Source organism: Thunnus maccoyii, chromosome 1 (genome assembly GCF_910596095.1).
Source record: "Thunnus maccoyii chromosome 1, fThuMac1.1, whole genome shotgun sequence".
NCBI classification, from domain to species: domain Eukaryota; kingdom Metazoa; phylum Chordata; class Actinopteri; order Scombriformes; family Scombridae; genus Thunnus; species Thunnus maccoyii.
The window spans coordinates 31,475,927-31,500,012 of record NC_056533.1 but is presented as its reverse complement, the minus strand read 5'-3'; the positions used below and the strand labels follow the sequence as shown (position 1 = coordinate 31,500,012).

Genomic DNA, 24,086 nt, shown 5'->3' with positions numbered 1-24,086 from the left:
CTAGACAATTCAAACCTCGACACAGTTCAACATACAGAACAATGTGTATGTACAGTATGTTACCTCTGTGAACATTTATTTTAAGTTCAAAACAACCTCATGATCCCTCAATCAAACATAAAAATACTTACCTATCACTACCTTCACTACCTACATCAATGGACCCAACTATCTTGACCCTGAGCATCTTTGAACCTCAACATTTGGCTGACAGCTTTTCATCCTAATCTCTTTGCCAGCAGTCAACCTCAACCATAACTGTCTTAACTATACGTTGTCATCAGTGATAGGAACAGCTGAATATGCTAATCTTGCGCCACAGTATCTCATTTTATGTTTTAATGCTTTGTTTTAAGTATTAAGTGTACTATGTTTTATACTCCAGTTGTGTTTTTGTTACCATATTTGTACGATATGTTACATGTTCTTGTGCTGCTTTTATATTTTGGTGAGTTTACTGCATGGCAAAGTTGTATTATAACTACTTCAGTTTATGCAGCAGCCGTTGGATGATTTGCATAGTGTGGAGAGCGATTATAGACCTTCACTAACCAGTGCATTTCTTGCAACTGCAGAGGCGACACATGAGGTGGAGAGTTAAAAAAAGATCCGTACAGCTGACTGTGTTGGGCGCTGGGATGTAGGACCTTGGAAACATAAGAAAGACCCCATTATGACAGACGGAGGAAGCTTATGCAATCATAGTAAAGGGCAGGTCAGTGGTGACTTTTCTGCACCAAGTAATGCAGCTTCCATTTCCTCCTCTTTTGGAACAATGGAGCACAAATGTGGAAAAGATTTGTCACTTTAAAGGTAATACATGCTTACAAGTTTTCATGGAAGAGCTTTTTTTTTTTCTGTTTTAGCTACAATCATGGCGTTCCTGTAAAAAGAGGGCTCAGTTAAACTTCCTGAATAATTACAAGTTGAATAAAATGATGTAGGCCAGTAATACACAAACATGGTACTTATGTTGACAGTAATCAAGTAGAAACCACAATAATAGGATGACATTTGTGTGGGATGCGTTGGATGTGTTGTGGATTTTAACCATCAATCACTACTATTGATGCTTCAAAATGAATAAAATGGCTTTGAAATTTAATTTTAATCTTGTTTTTTTTTTAAGATGTTTTTTTAAATGTTGTTTATTATTATTTGTAGGACTGGCAGTGTATTTAAGTGTGTTTTAATGAACTGCCAGATGGACGAAAGTTAATTTTACATCTTAATGGACAATAAAGCTCAATTTTATTGTATTCTACTTTGTTCAAGTAATTGTTGTACTCATTTGAAGCAGTCTGGTGCATATCTTAGAATACATTGGGTAGATATATATAACTTCACCTACACTCTGCTGATATAAGTGTAAAACTGCAAAATTTCATCTATTGTGACACGTGAGTTTTCTTTATGCGGTTTGCTCTTTGATGTGGAGCACGTGAACAGACGGAGGCCCTCGAGGCACAGTCATTTGCTGAGCACACGTTCACTAAATTGAGACTAATTAGCTGGCTAGCAGACTTCATTAAATATGACCTTTTATTGCAGCCAGCGGTTATTATTGTTGCATTTCTCATAGGCTGTCAGTCCACGTCATGGCGTTTTCCCTGGTGAGTTTAAAAAAAGCTCAATTAAAACGGTGAATTTTAATTATTTTTGTGCCACGTTCAACGTTATAATTTGACCTTTTGTGTGTCACCAAAACTGACACCGACGTCTTTTTTGTTTAAGACTTGACCCCGAAACTTTAATTCCTACCTGAAATAACGGCCACGAGCTGTTCAAAAACGGTTAAAAAGCGAGTTTCATGCTGTAACAAGTACGCTAATTTTACGTTTAAGTTTTAGCATTAATGCAGAAATAACTTATCTACTCTTTTCTGGTTGCCTCCCTGCAGAGGAACGACCCCCGCAGGCCTGAGAGCCCCGACCCCGAGTCTCCGGCCCTGTCCACCTGCAGCAACGCAGACATCTTCCGCAGGATGAACACCATGCTGGGCAACGCTCTGGACTTCACCGGTGTGTGCACCACACCCAACAACGCTAAGGGAAAGCCGGACCTGCTGTGTGGTAAAGTCTCATTTCTCTCACTGTGGAGCAGGTGGATGCAAAAGCATTTTTTTTTAAGTGTCTGAAAACAACAGTCAGGTGCCCAAATGAACATTTAAACATGTTTTGCTTGCTGTAATCATTCCTCCTGTTCATACTGAGATCTCTTCATAATGCACTTACGATGTAGGCTAAGTGATGGGAGCCAAAATCCACAGCCCTCCTTCTGTCCTTCTGTGCAAAAATGTATTTAAAAGTTTATCCGAAGCTAATATGAAGCTTCAGTCGTCCGAATGACTCAAATCAAATAGATATTTTTCAACTTTTCAGTCTTTTTAGTGCCAAGAGTCCCTCTTTTTGTTACTATACTCCCATCACAGCTCAACAGGGACACACAAAGAGGGAATTTGATGCTAAAAAGACTGTAAATGTGACAGATATCCACTTGACATGACTAACTCAGACTGCTGAAGCCTCATAAGCTTCAAATAAACTTTTAAATGCATTTTTGCACTAAATGACTGTGGATTTTGGTCCCCATCACTTACATTGAAAGCAGGGATCTTTTTTATAGCCAGTATGAACAGGAAGAATGATTACAGCGAGGGAAAACATCTTTCACTGTTCATATGGACACCTGACTGTTGTTTTAAGACACACTTGAAAAAAATTTGAACTATCCTTTAAGCTGCTGAGGTATAAACACGTGACACAGTCTGGTCAGGGCCAGCTAGGATTTAAAAAAATACTCCAGGGTGATGAGTCAAAGTCCATCCACAGCCACCCCTGCCCTTCTCAGACCCCAACAAAGGGACTGTATTGTCATATTTTAATTAACTACATATTTGTTCAGTCAACTGACTAGTTTCTGTGATTTGGCTTCCTCATGTGAAGGTCCAAATTCACTGCCAGGAATAACCCTTTGCTTGGAAGCCGTTCATTTGTTGTCGGCCCAGACGTAGCCAAATGTAGGCCTGCAAATGAAGCTTTTTTTTTTTTTAGTTATCAGTGAATTTGTGGTTTTAATTGATTAATCATTTAGTCTGCGGAGGAAAAATGTCAGTAGCTGCATATGACATCTTCAAATTGCTGGTTTTATCCATTCAACAGTTGAAAAAAACAAAATATTACACTTGAAACTATAATTAAACGTATAAAATCAGCAAATGGTCACTTTTAATACGCTGAAAACTTGGTGTTTGGCATTTTTTCTAAATAAATGTCTTAACTGATCACCCGATTATCATAATTTTTGGCAGTTAATTTTCTGGTGATGGACTAATCATCAGTAACAAGCACTAAAGATAAATAGGCTATACTGAGTCTTAAAATACTGCAAACTTAAGAGAAAAGACTGGAGCACACTGATTGCACTATTAAAAGGCTGTGAGTCAAACAGACTTAACATTTCAACACTACTGTGTCTTCATCAGAGTCTTAAAATACTGCAGTCAGCCTGTATAACACCCACTGTGTGTAAGTTCAAGTTGCATGCAAATGTAAACTCCCCCCAGCTCCATAAAAGCTGCAAATTCCCAGGGGAAAAAACATGACACAACCTCTGTGTCCTTCATGGTAATAAGTCTGTGAGTCTTATGTTGGATACGGTTGTCATTTTGTGGTTTGCGTTTCAGTTGTAGCTACACATTTAGCCCAGCAAACATAAAAGAACCCAGAACTGAAAGGTACAATGTCGGCGTTAGTGTGTCAGGGTGGATTTTTTTTTTTTTTTTTTTTTTGCTTGGTAAAAAGTTGCATCCCTGCCAAAGAAAGACCTCCTTTCACTTTCATAGCCAGAATTGGCTAAGAGCCAGGAGGTGGAGCAAGTGAGCTCCTTTGAGTACCTTGGGACTGTTAGACTGAAGTTTTACCTTCACAGATTATGTAGTAATGCATTCACAAAAAAAAGCACAGCAGAGACTCTTCCTGCTGCATAAACTGAGGAATCTTGAGGTCAGCAGATCCCCTAATTGAAAGTATACTCATTTTTAACATTGTGTCCTGGTTCAAGCACCTAAGTGTCAAAAGCAAGACAAATCTTTCCAAAGTAGTTAAACTGGGCAGTGGGACAATTACAGGCTGCAAACAACCCAACTGTCCTGTAACCACGGCAAAGCAGTCTAACGCTTAAGTGGCAAAATCTTAGAGGACCGAAGCCATCTCTTAAATCACTACTTTGAGCTGCTGCTCTGGGCAAAGGTCCCCTGTGCAAAGAAAAACATCTATAAAAAATCATTTGTCCCTGTTGCCATAAAATATCTTAACTAATGGACACAGCCAGTTTTTTTTTTTTTTTTTCTTTAAAGCTGGTCTGCTACCTCAGCATACAGCACTTAATATCTATTTATTTAACCCTGATTCAGTCCTCACCATCGAGAAGCTGGTGCTCCTTTTAATGTAGCTTCTATTGTTTTTATGTAAATGTGTTTTTAATGTGTCCTGTCGGGATGTGATGTGTTTTAGTGTACTCTTTTTTTTTTTTTTTTTTTTTAATAGCAGATTTTTTGCATGTGCAAGCCGATGACAAATTTCTTCCTTTTGCATGCAAAAAGTAGACAAAGTCTTTTCTATAATTGCCATCTGTTAAATCTCCTTCACCTTGTCATCATTTGAGTGCCAGCAGCTGATTCATGCTGCATTGCAGCACTTCTAAGTGTTTTTTTTTTTTTTTTTTTTTTTATCCCAAGAGTGAGATTTGCCAAGATTTAAGCTCAGCACAGAGCCTGCGTCCTTTCCTTCTGAATTGATAATTTGCTCGGGGCATGTCCGCACTTCTGACTTGAAATCTTATCTTGTTCTACTTGTATGTACAAGTTATGATATCAAGGTTTGACATAAGAGTTACAGAACATTTGTTTTGTACTGCTGCTTAAGTGTTTAAAGAGTAAATTGGATCTCGAAGCAAACTGAGCTAAACTCCTGGTGTGGCTTCTCTGCCCACCACCACCCCCCCTCATTGCTCCATCCACCCCAGCTGGGTGTTGCTGAATCAGGGCTGTAGCTGGCAGTTGGAAGCTTTCCAGGCCTGGAGAGGGAAGGGAGGAGCTGGCGGTGCAAATCGCTCCGTCCTCAACATCTGATCAGTCAGCTGCTTCTGTTACAGTGAGGCTCTGCCGGCTTGTCTTTTAACTCTTGTGTGTTTTTTGTGTGCACCAACCAATGAGAACAATGATTTGATTTCAGTTCTGTTGGTTATCAAGCATCCTCGAGTCTGAAATACTTTAAGTTCAAGTCTGCTGAGTCACTCTCATCTCCCATGCTGCCTCCCCCATGCTGCTGTAGCTCTGCCCCTCGCCTCCCCCTCCCTCCTGCTGCCTCTCCGTCAGCTCGCTCAGGAAACAAGGCTAGACACAGTGTAAGCAGCAGTAACAGTGGCAGCGGCGGCGGCTGTCTTCACCGACAGACGTGCTGTGCCTACCAGAGAGGGGAGTACTTCTATCAACAAGCCAATAGCTCCGACAGGAATTTTTCATTACACAGTTGTTAGGCAAGGAAGCAGGGAGGTGGGGGAAAGCTGATGTCATTAGCAGGGGTGTGCGAGTGCATCAGCAGCCATGTCACATGCTGCTAGGTGGGTCAGTGATGCGGACGGAGATGCATGGCAGTTGCACCGGGCACAGAGGCAGCAGGTTAGCTCCCTCGTCAGCCAGGGTAGGGGTGGGAGGGGGGGGGGGGAGAAGATGTGACGATGAGGGAAGTTTTTAATGAGATGTCTCTTTTACAGAAACAGTTTGTATGACTAATCTCTCCCTGCCCTTTTCTATGTAACGCGTTCGACTGTTAACAACTGAGTTCCTTGTGGCCGTCTAACACTTTCTCTCCCCTCTTTTTCTACATTTCTGAACTGGATCTCGGATCGAAAAGAGTCGGAGCTGGCTGCGGTGGGCAGCAGGAGGATGCTCTTCCCCAACTGCGGTGGCATGCCTGGCTCCCAGGACATGCAGTCATCCAGGGGCCCGCCGGGTGTCACAGACCTGGGCCTGGGCCTCCAGTCTCTCCGTTTGTCCGGCTGGGACAGACCCTGGAGCAGCCAGGAGACGGATACACACACTTCTCCCTCCCAGGTTCAGACTAGCTCACCCTCCAGTAAGTACCAGCCTCTCGTTTACCTGCTTCTATTCTAGCAATCACAGCAAAACCTCCTGCTTTATACCACATAATGTCCCGGAGTATGGAAGAGTTTGTTAGCTCTCCCCATGACCCCGTTTATTCAGATAACACAGTAGATATTAGTCTCATAGGTTGTGTCTTGATTTGTGTAGCACTCATTTGTACTGAAATGTCATGGATGGTTATTAACAGCAGCATTTCTGTGCGTTTGGAACAGGCTGTAGCGTCACTAGGGAGGATGATGTGGCACTTTTGCTTTGCTGCATCTCTAGCAATCTGGAAGGTACAAAACAATCCAGTGAAGCTCCATTTTTCCTCTCAAACCTGAACAGGCCTGCTGTGGATATGCTTTAATGACGTGAAGATATTTTCTCTGTATTTAACAATACCTGTTGATCACACTGATAATGCCAAGATGTGGGTATTTTTCAGCATGAGTGAATAGGTTGGAGGGGGGCAGAACACAAACCAGAAAAGTAGACCAACAATCCCAAATAGCTGCTTAACATTGGTGAACTAAAATTATGTAAATGCTCACATTTGGGCTGTCAGTTGAGACCAGCATGTCCTTAGAGAGGTTGTACAACTACAATGATGTCCCATTTGTCCTGACCCATTTGTAGTGCCGTAGTTTTATCGCTGCATGTCTAAACCAACCCGGCATAACTTCATTTAGAGCTTTCTAAACTGGGCCTGCAACAAAGTGGGACAGAGCTTTGAATGCGGCCTACAGCTGAATAATCCCCCTGGAGCCTCATGTTGAGTACACTGTTACAGGCCACGCAGTATGTACATATCTGTCACAGTTGCTAGCTGACTCACTTGGATATCAAGAGGGAGGAAGACGCTGGTTAATACTTTTAAAGAATTGCTGCTTAGGAGTTACTGGGCTTTGCTTAGAAAAGGTGACAGATGAAATGGTCCCCAGAAATTTTGCTAAAAGGAAAGAAGGTGTTTTAAATTTAGCTTCTGACATAGTGATCCAAATTAACAGCAGTCAGGCTACATATGATCAAATAGTCAGTAAAATTTAAAAAGCTTTGAGGATCAACTCAAGCATTTTGGATTCCTACTGACAGCCAGCTTTCACATCAACTACCTTCTTCTACACCGCTGCCTTTCAGTTGTTACAAATCGATATGGATCTGTAGATTCAGCACACAAACCCAGTTTTCTTTCAGTTGCTCTTCCGTTTGCCAAACATAAACCTTTCGAAGAGCAGTGAAAAATAAAAAATTTTTTAGAAACTTGAACTTGCAATGCTGCATACTTCCTGAGAAATCGATACGGCTCTGTAGATTCAGCACACATCCCATTTTTCAGTTGTCTCAGCCGCACAAGCTAAGAGGTAACACCGCCATGGCTACTTGCACAGAAACATCCATGAGTCAACTTTTAATATGACTGTAAATGTTGTAACTGTCTTGTTTCTCCAGTGCTAGGTATCCTGAACAGTCCCTTCAGCAGTATCCTCGGGAAGCCCCCAGGCTACCTGCCCCCTGAGTCCATGAGTATGACCGCTGACTTCCTGGAGAAGTTCCCTGGCATGGCTCGCATGGCAAACCGACTGGACTCTAGCTCCTTTTTGGACTCACGCTCCAGCAGTCCTGAAGACTCGGAGACCAGCGGCTTCAGTTCTGGCTCGGACCACCTTTGTGACATGCTGGTATGGCACATTATGCTTGTTCTGTAACTTTGGTTTTCTGTGTTTTGAGACAAACATTCCCCACCTTACTGGGCCCTAATGGTCCAACATTGGACAGCAAGGTCACAATATGGTGACATGTCGATACTGTAAATTCTCAAATAGTGACTGAGGCCTTTATTTACCACACCTGCAGAGAATAAAATCAGACCTTTATTTCAAACAGGGTTAATTAAGAGACTGGCCTTTCCTGTTTTTCAATAGTGTCATATATTTTTAGTAATGAGGTCTGTTTTGTTTGTTGTTTTTTTAAGATTGGCTCCTGTTTCAATTTGCTGTCAGTGCTGTTTTCTGTTGACGCAAACTCAGCACTTCAGTGTTTTTCTTGTGGTCTCAAAGTAATTAGATTCAGGATAATGTATATTTTCACCAGTACACTTCAACTTCTTCATCAACTCCTTTTGTTTTAAATTTCTGTTTAACAGAAATACTGTTCAAACTCACTAATTTAATTTGGTTCTACTTTACATTTTCTGTCGCCGTTAAAGTTACTATTGATGAAATGCACTGCTTCCTGCACAAATGTTTCACCTTAAAAGCGTTTGAGCAGCTCTAAGAGCATAACTCATATCTGCAGGGAGTCTGAGTTTCATTGACAATGGTTTAACACCGATCAAAAAAAACAGCAAAGTAGAAATGTTTTAATTCACCAATTCAGTTTTATTCTATTAAGAGAAACTGAGAGCTGCAGATTGAGAATGGTTGTACTGTTTGGCGCATTTTAAGCCTTTTATTATTGACCGTAGAAATGACATGAAATAATAGAAGAGAAAGATGCAACAAATGTCCCCAGCTGGACTTGAACTAGGGGACATTAACCCCTGAGCCAAGCAGTCGCCCTGACATGACTCCTGTTGTAGTGATGGAATTAGTTCTGTGGAAATGTTGTTGTAGTAAAGGTTCCAGTACTCCCTCAGTGGCGCCTGGCCTTTATTTGTTCATGCCAGTTTTTAATTGAGATTTTTCAAATTCATGATTCAAACTTCACATATTTTTATATTAAGTCATATCAATTTCTCTCTCCGTTATTGATCAATTGTCTGGATTTGTCTTTCTCCAGTCGACTTTGCGGATTTCCCCTCCCCTGCCTTATCTTGCATCAAACATGCAGAAGGATCTGCTGCGACTGGGCTCCCGCCTGGACCCCCAGGACACCAGCTCTCCTCTGACCCCACCACCCAGTGCCAGCCCCGCCTCCTCAGCCCTTTCCCGTCGCTGGCGTACTGGCTCTCCGTGGCCTGGAGCGGACATGCTTGACCAGTCTGACGATACATTCAGCATTGAGAGGGAAGCCCGCCTGCACAGACAGGCTGCAGGTAAATATAAAAACTTTACATCTCTGATTATCATTGAATTACCCTTTAAGTCTAACAGCTCAGCTCTGATTGTATACATGGTAGTTGTGGTGGCTTTGTGGACACAAGTATGAATTTTGGCTTAACCTTTCAGCTGTGAACGAGGCCACGTTCACCTGGAGCGGCCAGCTGCCTCCCAGAAACAACAAGGATCCTCTGTACTCCTGCAAGGTCTTTCTTGGTGGCGTGCCCTGGGACATCACAGAAGGTAACGGCTGCTGTGAACATACTGTCTGCTTTCATTTCACAACGCCAGACCTGTTCTCTTGAGATGCCTTTCATAGATGCTTTTTAACCTAAATTTACAGTGAAATGGATGAGCAGCCATGTTAAATCCATGCTTTCACAATCCACATTCTAGTGGAATAAAGTTAACAGTGAGGAGTGGGATGTAATGTGAGCAAGAGTTCAAAATAGTTTAAATGTTTTGAAAGTCAACTGTCATAAATCTCAGGAGACTCAGCCCCACACTTCTCTGGTCTCTGTTTAGTGGTTTAGCCATCAGGCTAGGCTAACACATTGTCGCTAACTTTGGAGCTAACCCCCTTCACTTTTCTAGCAGTTGGGGAAACAACAGACGTGACTTTTCTTGGTCTTGTGAAGCTGTAGTCTGTACTGTACATTTACTGCGAGATTGACAACTTACTGCTAACCTTTTCACTGTCACTTTTCTGTCGCTCTCTCACTCAACCACTCTCTCTCACTACGCACAAACATTACGCACTGTCCTATTCCTTAAAATGAGCTACTACCAAGAGTTTCCCAGGTAACCACACAAAGGTTAACTCATGTTTTGGAACAGCGCAGCACAGAGGCCCCCAGATGCTATTGATTTCCGAATGACTACGTATTTGGCCTTATTTTGGCATTTTAAAAAAAAGGCTTTTTTTTTTCGGCCTGGCGGGGGTTCTTATTGGCCTGGTGGTCTGCCAAGCCTGTACAATTATAGGGAAAACTGAGTGGTTTACAAGCAGTGTGTATATATACAAAATGTTTTATTCCTCTGGTGTGTGCTGTATTTTGGTTTTTTTTTGCCGATTTCTTCTGCACTTTCTGTGTAGGAGAGATTTCAGCTTATGACGTTTGTTTCTTTAAATATTTGCCTGTTTATATTATGGGTTTAACAACCAGCATAGACAACAATTTCACTGGAAAATTTTGTACAAATACATAAATGGATAAAGGAAATTATGTTTGTTTTATAATGTAGAAAAGTAGATGATAACAATTTGTGGTGTGACATTTTTTTCCTTGTAAAGCAAAAATCCTTTCACTTTAACAATCATATTTAGCAAATATGAAGCAATGAATTCTAAATGGTAAAAACTCAAAAAATACAGCTAGCTGCTAATAGCGGCATGCCGAGCATTTTTAAGTTGTCTCAGTGTTAACTTCCCACAACGACACTTATCCCTGCTCAGAAAATAAGACTCAACTGAAATGCTGGTTCCATTTGACTATAAAGTCTCCTATTACATTCATTTTTTTTGTCATCACCCCACCTTTACTGCCTTGTCCTTTATTTCAGCCGGCCTGATCAACACCTTCAGTGGCTATGGCCCTCTGACTGTGGAGTGGCCGGGTAAGGATGGAAAGCACCCTCGCTGTCCTCCCAAAGGTAATGTGGCCAAAGGTAACAACAAGCTGGTAGGCTATATATATATCTTTTTTTTTTTTCTTCATGGTTTTAGGGTGGCACTGTTGTGATCACATGGCATGCTGGTGAGTTTTACTGTCGGGCCTTTAGAATGACTTTGTATGGTGATACTGGGAATAAATGTAACACTGGTGATAAATGGGTTGGGTTGACTTCTAGAGGTGATCATTTACTAGTAATATTTAAAGGCTGTTAAATATCCTGTATCATGTGTTTGAGGTTCTACTTGTAACTCTTGTTTTTGTTAATACAGGTTTCATATCTGGTAAATTCCCTCATGATTTGAGACATTTCCTCTTGCTACACAATTTTACACATGGACCACTCAGTGAATATCTGTCTAGAGCTGCAACTGATTATTTTCATTATCGATCTATTGAAGCTGATATCGGCAAATGTTTTGGCATTTGATTTTAAAAAAACAAAACAAAAAAAAAACCCTTAACTGATTATCAAGTGACTCATTTTGGCACAAGCTCTGTTTTTTCTGTGCCTCACAATTGCCTTTAAAACTCTTGTGATTCTCAGGCCTCTTACAGCTGGCAAATTGTTGTTTAACTTAATGATTTGCTTGTGTTAGCTGCCTTTTTTTGTAATTGGGCTAAACTGTAGTTGCTGCCTTTTTAAGGACCAGTGTGTAAGATTTACTGTCATCTGGCGGTGAGGTTGCAGATTGCAACCACCTGAATACCCTTCCTCTTCCCAGCATGTAGGAGAACCTACAGTGGCTGCAATAAATGAAAAAGCCTCTCTAGAGCCAGTGTTTGGTTTGTCTGTTCTGGGCTACTGTAGAAACATGGCAGCCTCCGTAGAAGGGGACCCGCTCCCTCTGTAGATATAAGGGCTCATTCCAAGGTAACAAAAACGCAATGAATCTTATTTTCATGGGATTATACACTAATTAAAATATACTTGAATATTCCATTTCTGCCAAGTCCGTTCCACTAAATCTTACACACTGGTCCTCTTTTAAAACTGTCAAATACATTTTGCCTGAACAAATGTAAATGAACACCATACTGTGGGGGCCGCCACGTTTCTATACCCTGAAGTATTCTGCTTTGTGTTTATAGGCTATGTTTACCTGGTGTTTGAGAATGAGAAGTCCGTGCGGGCGTTGCTCCACGCCTGCTCCCAGGACCCGTTTCACCCCGAGGATAACCGAGAGTACTACTTCAAGATGTCCAGCCGCAGAATGAGATGCAAGGATGTGAGTAGAAACTAGACGTATGAAGCTTGTGTGCTGCAGTATAGTTGTCAGTTTATTATGTACTGACCAATATTTACAGTAATGCAGTCAACATGGAGCCTTGCATAAAGACTTTGTCCACCCCAAAATATTAAATGCCTTTATGTATAATGCAATATGTAACACTCTGATAAATTATGTTCAAATAATCATATATTAAAAACAACAAAAGCCAAAAATAAACTTCACAAAAGTAACTCTCATGCCTAGTTAAGTTCTTCAGTGGGAAAGAAAAGGAAACATGGTTCAGCTAATATGTCAAGTGACTCTGGTCCGTCCTCTGCTCTGCTCCAGGTTCAGGTGATCCCCTGGGTGATCTCTGACAGTAACTATGTGCGCTGCCCTGCCCAGCGTTTGGACCCCAGCAAAACGGTGTTTGTTGGCGCGCTGCATGGCATGCTAAACGCTGAAGCGTTGGCCAGCATCATGAACGACCTGTTCGGAGGAGTCATGTATGCTGGCATCGACACGGACAAGCACAAGTACCCCATAGGTAAGACAGCGGGTGTTGAATGAGTGGGCTACTTAAGCTGCATGTGCTGTTTGTAGACATCTTGTCAACATTTATGAAGAGTTGTCAGCTGTACACTTACAGTACACTGGTCCAGTTGTGCTTATGAGTCTGCTGTTGGTTTGTGGCAAAATGTCAGAATTTCCTCATGGTTACAGATGCCTCTTCGGCTGATGATTGCCTTTTTTGTGCAGTATTTGTTTTGTTTTTTTTAAATGTGAAACAGAAATTGAGTGAAGCCTCTGCTCATAAACGCTGCTGTGACTGAGCCAGCATTCCTACTTATTTTTAACTGCGAAATTTCATACTAAAATAAATTCATGTCAGTAAAACTGCTGTAGAGGCCAAATAAACTGTAGATTTGAACTTTAAGTCATTAAGTCAGAGACTATTTGTGTAATTTTGAAGGTGTTGACCATTTAGGAAACTGATAACTGTGCAGTCAAAATGGAGGAAGCATATTATCATCTTAGCTGGATTTTATATAAACCTTCTCTGCAGAATGTTTTTGTTTTATGCCAATCAGATCCAAAATGAATTACCCACACAGTATCCTTTTTTATATAACTTTATTCTTCCACATAGGCTCTGGACGTGTCACTTTCAACAATCAGCGCAGTTACCTAAAGGCCGTATGCGCAGCATTTGTAGAGATCAAAACCCCCAAGTTTACAAAGAAGGTAAGAAGATATTCTGAACTTAGTTTTTGTAGATTAGTGTCACTGCTGCTGTTGAGTGACTGCATTCATGTTCATCTGTTCTTAAACTGGAAAATCAGTTCAGTTTTTGATATTTAAACAGGATACAAATATTGGTGTTTTAATAAAAAAAACAAACTGTGCCACACGAATGCTCTTAAATACTGTGAATCCGTTTTTATAACAAAGACACTGGTGCTCAGGCAGCAGATTCTCACTTTTTAAAGCTTTGTAAACTGAGTAAAATGGTTTTGCTTCTCCTCTCAGGTCCAGATTGACCCGTACCTGGAAGACTCCATGTGTCAAGTTTGCCTTCGCCAACCTGGGCCTTTCTTCTGCAGAGACCAGGTCAGTGCAGCCTCCTGTCTCACTATTTTTTTTTTGGTTCCAACTGAAGTAAGGCATAAAGATTTTGGGGTCTAACGCCCAATGATTTTGTTGTGACCCCTAAGCTTTCATGTAGCACCATTAACATTGCAGACAAACGGTAGTGTAAATGCTCCAAAATAACAGTCAGTAGGTGTTTCTGGAAGCGGGTGTGGTCGAAACCCTCTGAAGAACTGCTGTCTCAGTACTTTTGAGGGACTCGCTGTTAATATTTTATGTCCAGATGTCTCTCGCCTTAAGATAGAAAAGGTCTAGTTTAATGAGATGTTTAGGTTCACTTGTGTAGCACATTTCAGACAGTGTGTCAAAGTGCTTTTTATAAAAGACCAAAATGGTTTAAAACAATTAAACACAGTAAAGAGGAAAATCAAATGCAATAAAATGAAAATGGACAAATAGAAAAACATGTTATGGTTCAGTTTTAGCACAAGGACACTGCAGGAACAACCCTGTTACCTTGAACTTGACACTGATTTTAATGAATAAGCTGGGGGTCATTAAAGGATACTTCTGGTTATTACAGTACTGATGTTTTTGTGGTTTTGTCCAGTGTTTTGATTGGTTACACAATTGTAAAATTAGTTGAAATCTGTAAAATCCAACACAGCTGAGTCTTACTTTGTTTGACTTTGACAAAATATTTGCAGTAGTTGTGTACAAGTTTGTTTCTGTGCAAAAAAAACTTAGTCCGATCAGTTTATCAAGATCCTTTTTGGACTTTTTGTAGCTATGATGCTTTCCAGATTAAATCAACTAATTTGAGTATAATGTTGTCATAACAATATAAAAGCCAAATCCACAAAAGACAAGTTGTAATAAACAAAATTATCCTTTTTTGTCTGATTCATTTGAGCTGTTGCACATGATATTTTGTAAACAGTTATGGCAGCCTGCAGTACACTCAGTCGGTGTCTGTTAACATCTAGGCCTGCTTCAAGTACTACTGCCGCTCTTGCTGGCACTGGCAGCACTCCATGGACATCTTGAGCAACCACCGGCCCCTCATGCGCAACCAGAAGAACAGGGATTCTAGCTAGAGCAGGTGGATCCAAAACACACTGAAGGGCCAGAGGAAGAGCCCCTCTCTACGGGGCTAGGCTGCCCGCCATGGAGAGCACGCGTGCCAGACGTCCCTCAGCACGAGGGCACCATGGCACTCCACCAGGCACTGGGGATATCACTGTAGAAAATGTTCACTTTTGCACTTGCTACATTTTTGCTGTTGTTCACAGTGGCACTATGCACAGTGACCTTGTTGGGAGAGACAAGGGACCCTTCACACTTATGCATTTTCCCAGACTTGTGGCCAGACAGAGTGATGGGAGTCAGCCTAAGGTTAAGAAGTGGATGAAAATGCCATTTTTTCTTTTTTTTTTTTTTTGTTTTCTTTTTTGTTTACATGTGTTGCATAGTGAAGAGCAATCACGCGAGTCTCATTGCCGTTCATTGGCAAATGCCATACAGTGCCTTTAAACTTTTATTTTTTTTTTTCCCCCTCCTCCCCTAACCCCCAGTTGGCATCTGTTTTTCCTGTGCAAGCCAACTGGTGTTTCTTACTTTTGGGAGTTGAATGTTGGGCTTCATTTAACCAGTCGCATTTCAGACATTTTTACGCAGTTTTTTACTAATTTGTACACAAACGGTTTTAAGTCATGACATGAAAATTTTGAACAGAATTCTACCAGGTGGCTGTTTATGGGAAAAATCCCCCTTTTACTTTTTTTCCTTTTTTCCTCATACATTTTTCTGTGGCTATTTTTCTTTTTTAATTTGCCCTCCCAAATTTCAACTTAAATGGGCACAAAATGTTGGAAGTACTACTTTAACTGACTTTGTTGGTCCAGTTACATTAAATGTGTGTAACAAATAGTGCTGGATACTGCTTCAACTGGTTATCCATCATTTTTCAATCAACTGATGGATGTTGTTGAGATGAGAGTAGAGTGAACATTCATGTTTTGATTGTACATAGTTTGATTTTTGCACTTTTTTAATTTGCACTTTGGAGAGGTGGCAGTGGTTTTTAATCACTTTTGTACATCAGCAGGGGGACACGCCTATGTTAGAACAGCTGCTTGTTTCCTGTTGAATGTAAGAACTTCCACTTTGCTGATAAAATAATCTATCCAGAGCTTGAGTAGACCCCAGTAAATTGATTCCACGCTTTCTTAGCCCATTTTGCCTTCCTGTTCCAGTTGGACATAAATGCATATAAGCTGTGTGCCAAAGACAAGATGTCTTTTCTTTATCCATTAGGTTTGTCATGCTGAGCTTGTTGTCCCTTTAGCCCAGCTGCTTTTTAGAGTTTTGAAAGTCTACCTCATTGTGGTCTGCCAAGTTTGCTGCTACTTACAGTTGTGGAGTATGTTCAGATTGGGCACAATAAAGGTGTTTAAGCATTATCTGCCATGTTTGGACTCTTATTGAATATGTTACTGTTTGGACTCTCTTCAGTTGAGTTTGTTTAGTTGCATCACTGAAATATTTGAGTTTTATAGTGTCAATTGGGAATCGTATGTAAAAATATTTCCCTCTTTTACACAGATGGGAAAATGATTTTACATATCAGCATCTGTCACATACACTGAAAGGGTTGTAATCATTAGGAGAAATGCACAGCTTGGCGTGTATATATTTATATTTTTGGCTCTAAATGAGCTTTGTCAAGTCTGAACACATAACATTTGTAGTTGCATGTGAGTATTCTCTGCTTATGTGTCAAGTGCATAAAACTCTGAATCCTACATTTACCATAATACAAACAAATTGATCTGTGGTAGAGCTTCCCTGTCTGATAAATGGCCACGTCTCAAATTCCAGCCTTGGTGATTAAATTTAGAGCTGAGATGACTCAAGTGATGTAAAGTTAATTTCACAGATTCAACAAAGCTCCTCCAGAGATGAAGAGTACAACTTGTATACAGTACAATACTGTGACCGGTAAACTGACGAGCATATCAGGTCTTGTCTTAAAAGTCAGGTGTCCATATGAACATTGAAAGGGGTTTTCCTCACTAATCATTCCTCCTCTTCACACTGGCTATTAAAAGATCCCATTCAAATGTTCTTTCAATGTAAGTGATGGAGGCTAAAATCCACAGTGTCCACACAGTCATTTTGTGCAAAAATGCATTTAAAAGTTTATGTGAAGCTTATATGAGGCTTCAGCAGTCTGACTTACGTCATATCAAGTGGATATCTGACATATTTACAGTCTTTTTAGCATCAAATGCTCTGTTTCCCCCTGTTGAGCTGCTGTGGAAGTATAGTAACAAAAAGAGGGACTTTGGCACTAAAAAGACTAACGTTGAAAAACGTCTATTTGATTTGACTCATTTGGACGATTGAAGCTTCATATGAGCTTCAGATAAACTTTTAAATACATTTTTGCACTGAAGGGGGCTTGTGGATTTTGTCCTCCATCACTTACATTATGAAAAGATCTTCTAATAGCCAGTATGAACAGGAGGAATGATTACAGCAAGAAAAACATTTCAAAGATCATATGGACACCTGACTGTTGTTTTAAGAAAGACTTGAAGTTGTGAACCGTCCTTTAACCCTTTAGCTTTTGGGAAAGCATGCCTTGTGTTTTTTATATTTAATCATGAGTTTGACACAACTAACCAGGTTTGGGTGGTTATTTGAATCCATTAGAGCAACAACTATTAGACAAAACAATTGGTTATCAAAATTTTTGATTAATTTTGAGTCCTTTTTTAAGAAAAAGTCCAAATTCTGATTCCAGCTTCTTAAAGGTGAGTTTTTGGTTTCTTTAGTCTTCTATGATGGTAAACTGAATATCTTTGGGTTGTGGACTGTTGGCCAGGACAAGACTTTTGAGGGAATCACCTTGGGCTTTGACATTTTTCACCATTTAAACCTTTTATAGACCAAATGACTAGTTGATTAATCAAGAAAATAAGTCAGATCAATGAAAATATGAAAAGTTGTTAGTTGCCGCCCATCCTCCATGACTATAGTCTTTTAGCAGCCTATTGACTGTTCCAACCATCCAGCCTGTACTGATCCGACCATCACTGTTATGTGTTTAGTGTCATAAACATGAGCTGACGGAGCCTCGGCTATAACTGGGTGGTGGGGACGTAATGGTTTCACCTGCCGACTACAATCCCGACATCCAATTGAACATATTGAGGATGAACTGTAACAGAGTTTTAGTATAAAGGAATATCTACTTATTAAACTGATACCTGCATCATCAACATAAAATTTGACCTTCCTACGTGCATCAGAGCAAGATGGTGAATTCATATCAGCTTCCATCAGTTTAATACTCAGCTGTTTTCTATATGGCTTTGAAAAAAACTTTAATTTTCCTGTTTATATTTAAGACAGACTGATCATTGGTCATCACTTAATGGGTAAAAAAAGAAGAGGAATCATAGTTAATAATTAGATCTCTTTATTAAGAGGAATATTACACATGATTCTACAGTCCTCGAGGTGTTTTGAAGTTCATTCCAATTGTTGGCTGAGTGACTTGAAGGTTGGAAAGGCCACCAAAGTCCTAGGAGAAGAAGAAGAAAGTATTTAACATTTATAATGATGGAAGTTCTTCCCTTTTTCTGTTATTTAGGTAGATATGAAAAATCACTTATTTCTATCTGAGGTACAGTGTGAAAAGTTGCTTTAATAAACTCTTTTCACCAAGAAAAGCTTATGACATTATTATAGCTGACATGTCTAAAACTACTTTTTCAATGTAATAAAGAAAATATTCTGGTTTGTGCACCTTTTGAGTTGTCAAACACAGATACAATTAGTAACATTAACACCCAAAACTTTGCTACTGTGCATACTGACTCACCTAAATAAACCAGCCACCATTAGTGTTATTATTACCACATATGCATTTCATGCTATTACAACTCAAAGTCTGCCGTACACAAATCATGTGGCCAACGGAGCATCTTCTGGTCCAGAACAAAAAAAAAAGCAAAATATTTTCTACACTTACCAGCATCTTCAGCATTTCCTTTGTGTCTGGATCCACCTCGATGAGCTCCTGGTCCAGAGCAGAAATCTAGAGGACGAGAAACAGAACAACACATTAGTTGATTAGTCTGAACTGTTCCTGCTCTGTAGCAGCTTTCTTCAACCTCTCAGACACTCGAGTTTAACATTTACAAGCAGCAATCACTGTTTATCTGTCACAAATCTGCTTTTCATAGTTGTGCAAAGTGCAGCAAAATAAACATTACAGACTGTATGCTGACTGTATCCTCAAAAAAAATATATCAAATCAACCAAAGCACTTATAAAAACGGCAGTAAATGTGCAAACACAGACAGGACGAGAAGAAGAGAGTGAACAGACCTCTGGGACGTAGTTGTCCCTCCTCTCTCTCTCCTCCTCCTGCAGCTTGATGGAGATTCCTCTGACTGGACCGCGCTGGATACGTTTCATCAGGTGTGTCACATACCTGAGTGACAAAGGAACAAGTCAAACACAGAGAAACGGTCTGTTACCTGGCTACAGAAGATCTATATGTTGTTATTGAACGAGGAAAAATGCATAACAAACTGATTCCAGCCTAACAATTAAAAATAGTTGCTTGCTTTTTTTCTGTTTCATATAATTATAAACTGAGTGCTTCATTATTAGGTTTTTAAGCACATTTATGACATTACTCTTGATGGACATTTGCCTTCATTTCTGACGATTCATGGACTAAATTAATCTTTTTATGTTTGTTGCAGCTACAGTGTGAGCTGTTATGTTACTAAACCTAATTTTCTTTGTGCAGCTGCTCTACAGTTCACAAACAAATATTATTTCAAAATCCAGGATTTCTGTGATCCAGTGAAACTGAATTAATGCTTATTTACACAGTATAACCAGATATAATGGAATTACTTTCCATTAGTAACCACACATCATATCTGACGGCCTACGCAATTTAATATTCTACATTTGTCTGCCACAATAAATACTAAAGCAAACAAAACAGTTTAATTCAACAGAAGAGCTCTGCCTTCATGTCTGCTGAGCGCAGACACAGGACTGACCTCAAACTGTCTGGAAAAGGTTCAAGTCTGATCCGAACAAAGATGGAAGCTATGAGAACCCTTCAATCAAAACACATAAATAACTGCAGCACAGCGCCTGTAGTAAAACCAGGACAGAAGCAGCACCAATTAACTAACCACAGCAGTCAAACTCTCACTGTGAAGCATCTCTGCGTTCACATGCTAGCACGACGTCTTCATTTTGACATCAACCCGGAACGCTCGAGGCTACGGCAAAAAAAAAAAAGGGAACGCCGTCTCGTGCTGACAGCTGACATACGTAAACAACTGTCTGGAAGAGTTCAAAACGCAGAGTGAGATGTTCCTTCCTCCAAAATCTGCGAGGACGTAAAAAAAAGGCTGCGACAGAGACAGCAGCTGTCATCGAGTGTGTTTACGATCCTTCTGATCACAAGAGCTCAATATGCAGGAGGCGACGCTGAGCGTGCAAACTGTCATGTGAGCAGAACACGGTTAACGACTAGTTTACTGCTCATCTTTTTGATTCTGTAAACATCGACACCTAACATCCCGCAGCTTTTTAACAATGAGCACAAGCATCAGTACCTGACATGGTGGCGTCAGGCTTCAACTAACAATTATTTTCATCATCGATTATTCGTGTGGTCTGTAAAATGTCAGTGAATTATGTCCACAGAGCCCATAGTTCCTCTTCAAAACCTCCTGTTTTGTCTGAACATCCTCCAAAACCCAAAGATAATCTGTTTATTATCACAGCAGTATGAAAACCAGAAAATATTCACATTTAGGAAGCTGGAACCAGTGAATTTTGCCATTTTTTGTCAAAAAAAAACCCTGCTTAAATGATTATTCAACCATCAGAATAGTTGCCGAGTCAAGAACGCATGACAGCCAACGTGCACAAAGATAAACTACACATCTGTATCAACCATTAACCTTTCTAGTCATCTCTAAAAACACCACACCTGATGTAGACCAGGACCAGGAGAGCTTCAAGACCTCCTGCTCTCTTTAAACAGTGAAACCAGACTAAAAAAAAACCTTCCTAATAGCTCAGTGTGTCACTGCATCATCAAATGTACAGTTTCATCATGAGATAATTCATGCACTGATGTGTGTATTTGTTTATATTAACTTGTCAGAGGCTCATTGAGAACATGCTGAAGTTCTCCTGATGTACGACAAATACAACCAAAACCAATAACCTACTTTCAGTCATGATTCCTACACAGCCGTTTTTGCTTTCTCATAATACTGTAATGTTGGAAATGTAAGTTTGAACTTTCACTTTAATTAAACTGAGATCTGGTGATAACTTGATTGAAACCTGATTAAATAAAAGGCAAACACTGCAGCTCACTGCTACCGTGACGATCATCAAACAAATATTTAGTAAAACCCACATCAACACGGTTATGAAACAAACTATGTAAAGCATCAAAAAATTGCCTTCTAATCATAGCAACATGATCCATACAAAAACTGTCCATTTCTACGCTTCCTGCAGCCAAAGGAACCATAACAGGACAGATTATACATCATGCAAAACTGACTCTTCTGTCAGTGGTGGAAGAGGTGTTTTAAAAGCTTGTTTATATTATCCATTATGTCAAATCTTCATCTGAAAAGTAACTAAAGCTGTAAAATAAATGTAGTGGAGTAGAAAGTAGCATAACATGGAAATACTCAAGTAAAGCACCTCAAAGTTGTACTTTAATACAGTACTTGAGTAAATGTACTTAGTTACTTTCCACCACTGTCCTCTGTTGGCAGCTGCTGAGGAGCATTTTCATGCCAAATTTGAGTTAAACTTTCAAGGTGACGAAAAAAAAACACACCTCCACACACCACTGATGCCGATCAAATCCAGTGCAACACATTTCAACAGCAACTGAACACCGATGGAAGCTCGAATCAAGGGACGACCGGCCAGCACAAGAGTCGATTCATGCAAAGAAAAAGCAGAACGCAGCTGCAGTCCTGCTCGCTCACTCGCTCACTCACCCTGCGATTTTGTTGCGCAGAGGTTTGCTGGGGATGATGGCGATCTCCTCGCACACCCTCTTGTTGGTGTGGAAGTCATTTCCCAGCCGTGTGTAGTACTTCTCAATGATGACCCTGGCGGCCTTCTTTACGGTCTTGGTCCTGACACGTCCCTGAAGACAGAACAGACACACTTTAGTATACACACACAAAACAAGGAAATACAGCAACAAGAGCCAAAAACATGTAGTGTCACTTTAAAGAATCACAAGGGAAGTAATCACTGATATTTAACACATTTGATTTTATATTAGTGATCAAAGTGGAACTATAATTTTCAGCTGGTGTAATATTTTCAATTAACTCAATTTAACTGCTTTACAGCTGTGGTTCTCAACCTTTTTCACCTCAAGGACCCCAAACGGACATAAATTAGACCACAGACCCCCATCTGATAAGACATTTGCTTTTAGATGCTTTATTAAACAAAATGTATGAAACCCATGACCAAAATAGTCGTAAATTCTGTCACTGTGTTACTTATGGATGGAATTATATTGAAAATAAATTATTCCCCTTTTCGCTGGACCCCACTTTAAGACTCGCTGCTTTACAGTAGTCTCTGTGTTTGTTGATAAGGAAAAACACACTTGCAGGCCTGAACGTTGTGACTCAAAGAGAAGAATTTGACAATTTACAGAGTTTTAATACAAATTTAAACGGTGCATTTCCTCAGACGGAATTAAACTGCAACACACTAACAAGGTAAGTGAACACACCTGCTAGAGTTTGACTTTTTCATACCAATTAAAATACAAATTAAGTGTAATCATTGAATATAAGCAATTAAAATGACTCCGATTAAACCAGAAGAGTTAGCCTGCATGACTGATTTGAGACCAGAAAACTTTTTTTTCAGACTAATTTGCTTTAAGACAAAATGTTGAGCTAAACTTTTATCTGTCAGTACTTTCAGGTTATTGGGTAAGACAGCAAAACGTCCATTACTATGATAGGTAACGGGACGTTCACACCGGAATCACCATTAAAAAAACGTAAATACCCCCACTAATAACGTTTAAATTATCTGTTTTACAGACAAGACACAAAGTCGAGTGAGATTTGGAAAGCAGAGACTGACATAAACCGGTGTAGAGAAGTATTTAGCGGTGATATCAGGCTGTTTTTTTTTTTGACGGTTTGGTGTTCAGTGAGGAAGCTACATGGGAAGCTTCGGTTTGTATTTAACGGTTTTTATCTCTTCCGCTGTGCGTTAAAACTCAGCCGTTAGCAAAGCTCAGTGCCGTCAGTGTGCAGCGGAGGCTTCGAGCCGCCTGCTGAACACACACACGGCGAGGATTGAACAGGATTGTGAGGGCCGGTGAAGTGAAATGTTTTCGGGATACCCACCATGTTGAATCGGACCGGTGGAAGAGAAGCACCGGAGGTTCATACAGGAAGTTTATAGTTCACAGTCTGCGCCGTCACAGCGCGCCGAACCACAGCGCCCACTAGCGGCGGGAGGTGAGAACTGCAGGTAATTTCCCCCCCAAAATTATAAACACTATTCCCCTGTTTTCACTCATGTGCTCGTTTAGAAAGCACTGACATTTAATATCATTAACTCAAGTTATCACAGCTGGAAACTAATTAACACACAAATCCCCAGGTGGAAATACTGAGAGTTAAAATTGTTCACACACCAATCAGAACTTCAGGATAGATAACAGGACCCCAGGTCAGTTCACTTGTTTTGGAACAATGGGTCCATAAAGACCTGCGGCAGAATAAATCTGATTTCTTTCTTTATGTACAAACTGTTTTTTTTCCCATTGGTTTATATTAGTAAATACATGGAAATTATTTCACTGTATTCTTCATTCTACTACCTGCATTATCTTTCTTATCTCCTGATGATTTTACCTTTTTTTACCTTCTTAGTTTATTGTTTATTGTATTTTGCTTTAAATGTTTCCTATTTTTAAATATCTGCTTTTTGTTTGTTTTAAACACCTTTTTCGTAAAGCACTTTGAGCTGCATTTTATGTTATGAAAGGTGCTATATAAATAAAGTTTATTATTATTCTCTATTTTTGCATATTTTTACAGTACATTTACTTTTTTTTTTACTCAATGTCAGTTTATTTTACTACAGTACATTGAAGGAATTACATTTTTTTAAAAATGTATACATGTGTTGTGTCTTTATATTGTGTTTATCATGTAAAGAGGTTGTTCTGAGGGGGAAAACCATAAGCATTATAATTAATAGCAGTAACAGATTTTTACAGTAGTGTTTTGAATTGATGTGTGTAATGGCTATTTTGTAGTGTTTGTGTGTATTTGATGGCTTTTGTGTGATGTCT

The 24,086-nt window shown here is 39.9% G+C and overlaps 2 protein-coding genes across 3 annotated transcripts; one reads left to right on the top strand and one right to left on the bottom strand.

Moving 5' to 3' along the window:
- The first annotated feature begins 1,465 nt into the window (after positions 1-1,465).
- On the top strand, positions 1,466-16,125 carry cpeb1b (cytoplasmic polyadenylation element binding protein 1b). Of its 2 annotated transcripts, none has more exons than XM_042413792.1 (12): positions 1,466-1,613; positions 1,901-2,072; positions 5,916-6,137; positions 7,598-7,827; positions 8,927-9,182; positions 9,316-9,429; positions 10,750-10,839; positions 11,952-12,088; positions 12,422-12,620; positions 13,224-13,318; positions 13,604-13,684; positions 14,650-16,125. In XM_042413792.1, the coding sequence occupies exons 1-12, from the start codon at positions 1,599-1,601 to the stop codon at positions 14,758-14,760; spliced, it is 1,722 nt and encodes a 573-aa protein (XP_042269726.1). In that variant the 5' UTR covers positions 1,466-1,598; the 3' UTR covers positions 14,761-16,125. The 2 variants fall into 2 exon arrangements, with proteins under 2 accessions (XP_042269726.1, XP_042269718.1); XM_042413784.1 differs by having other exon boundaries at positions 10,750-10,854.
- A 2,007-nt stretch (positions 16,126-18,132) lies between these two features.
- On the bottom strand, positions 18,133-23,217 carry LOC121900605 (40S ribosomal protein S17-like). Its single transcript, XM_042417384.1, has 5 exons — positions 23,131-23,217; positions 21,742-21,893; positions 19,064-19,169; positions 18,705-18,770; positions 18,133-18,254 (listed from the first exon to the last, which is right to left on the bottom strand). Exons 1-5 carry the CDS (start codon positions 23,131-23,133, stop codon positions 18,177-18,179), a joined length of 405 nt encoding a protein of 134 aa, XP_042273318.1. The 5' UTR covers positions 23,134-23,217; the 3' UTR covers positions 18,133-18,176.
- Between the last annotated feature and the right edge of the window lie 869 nt (positions 23,218-24,086).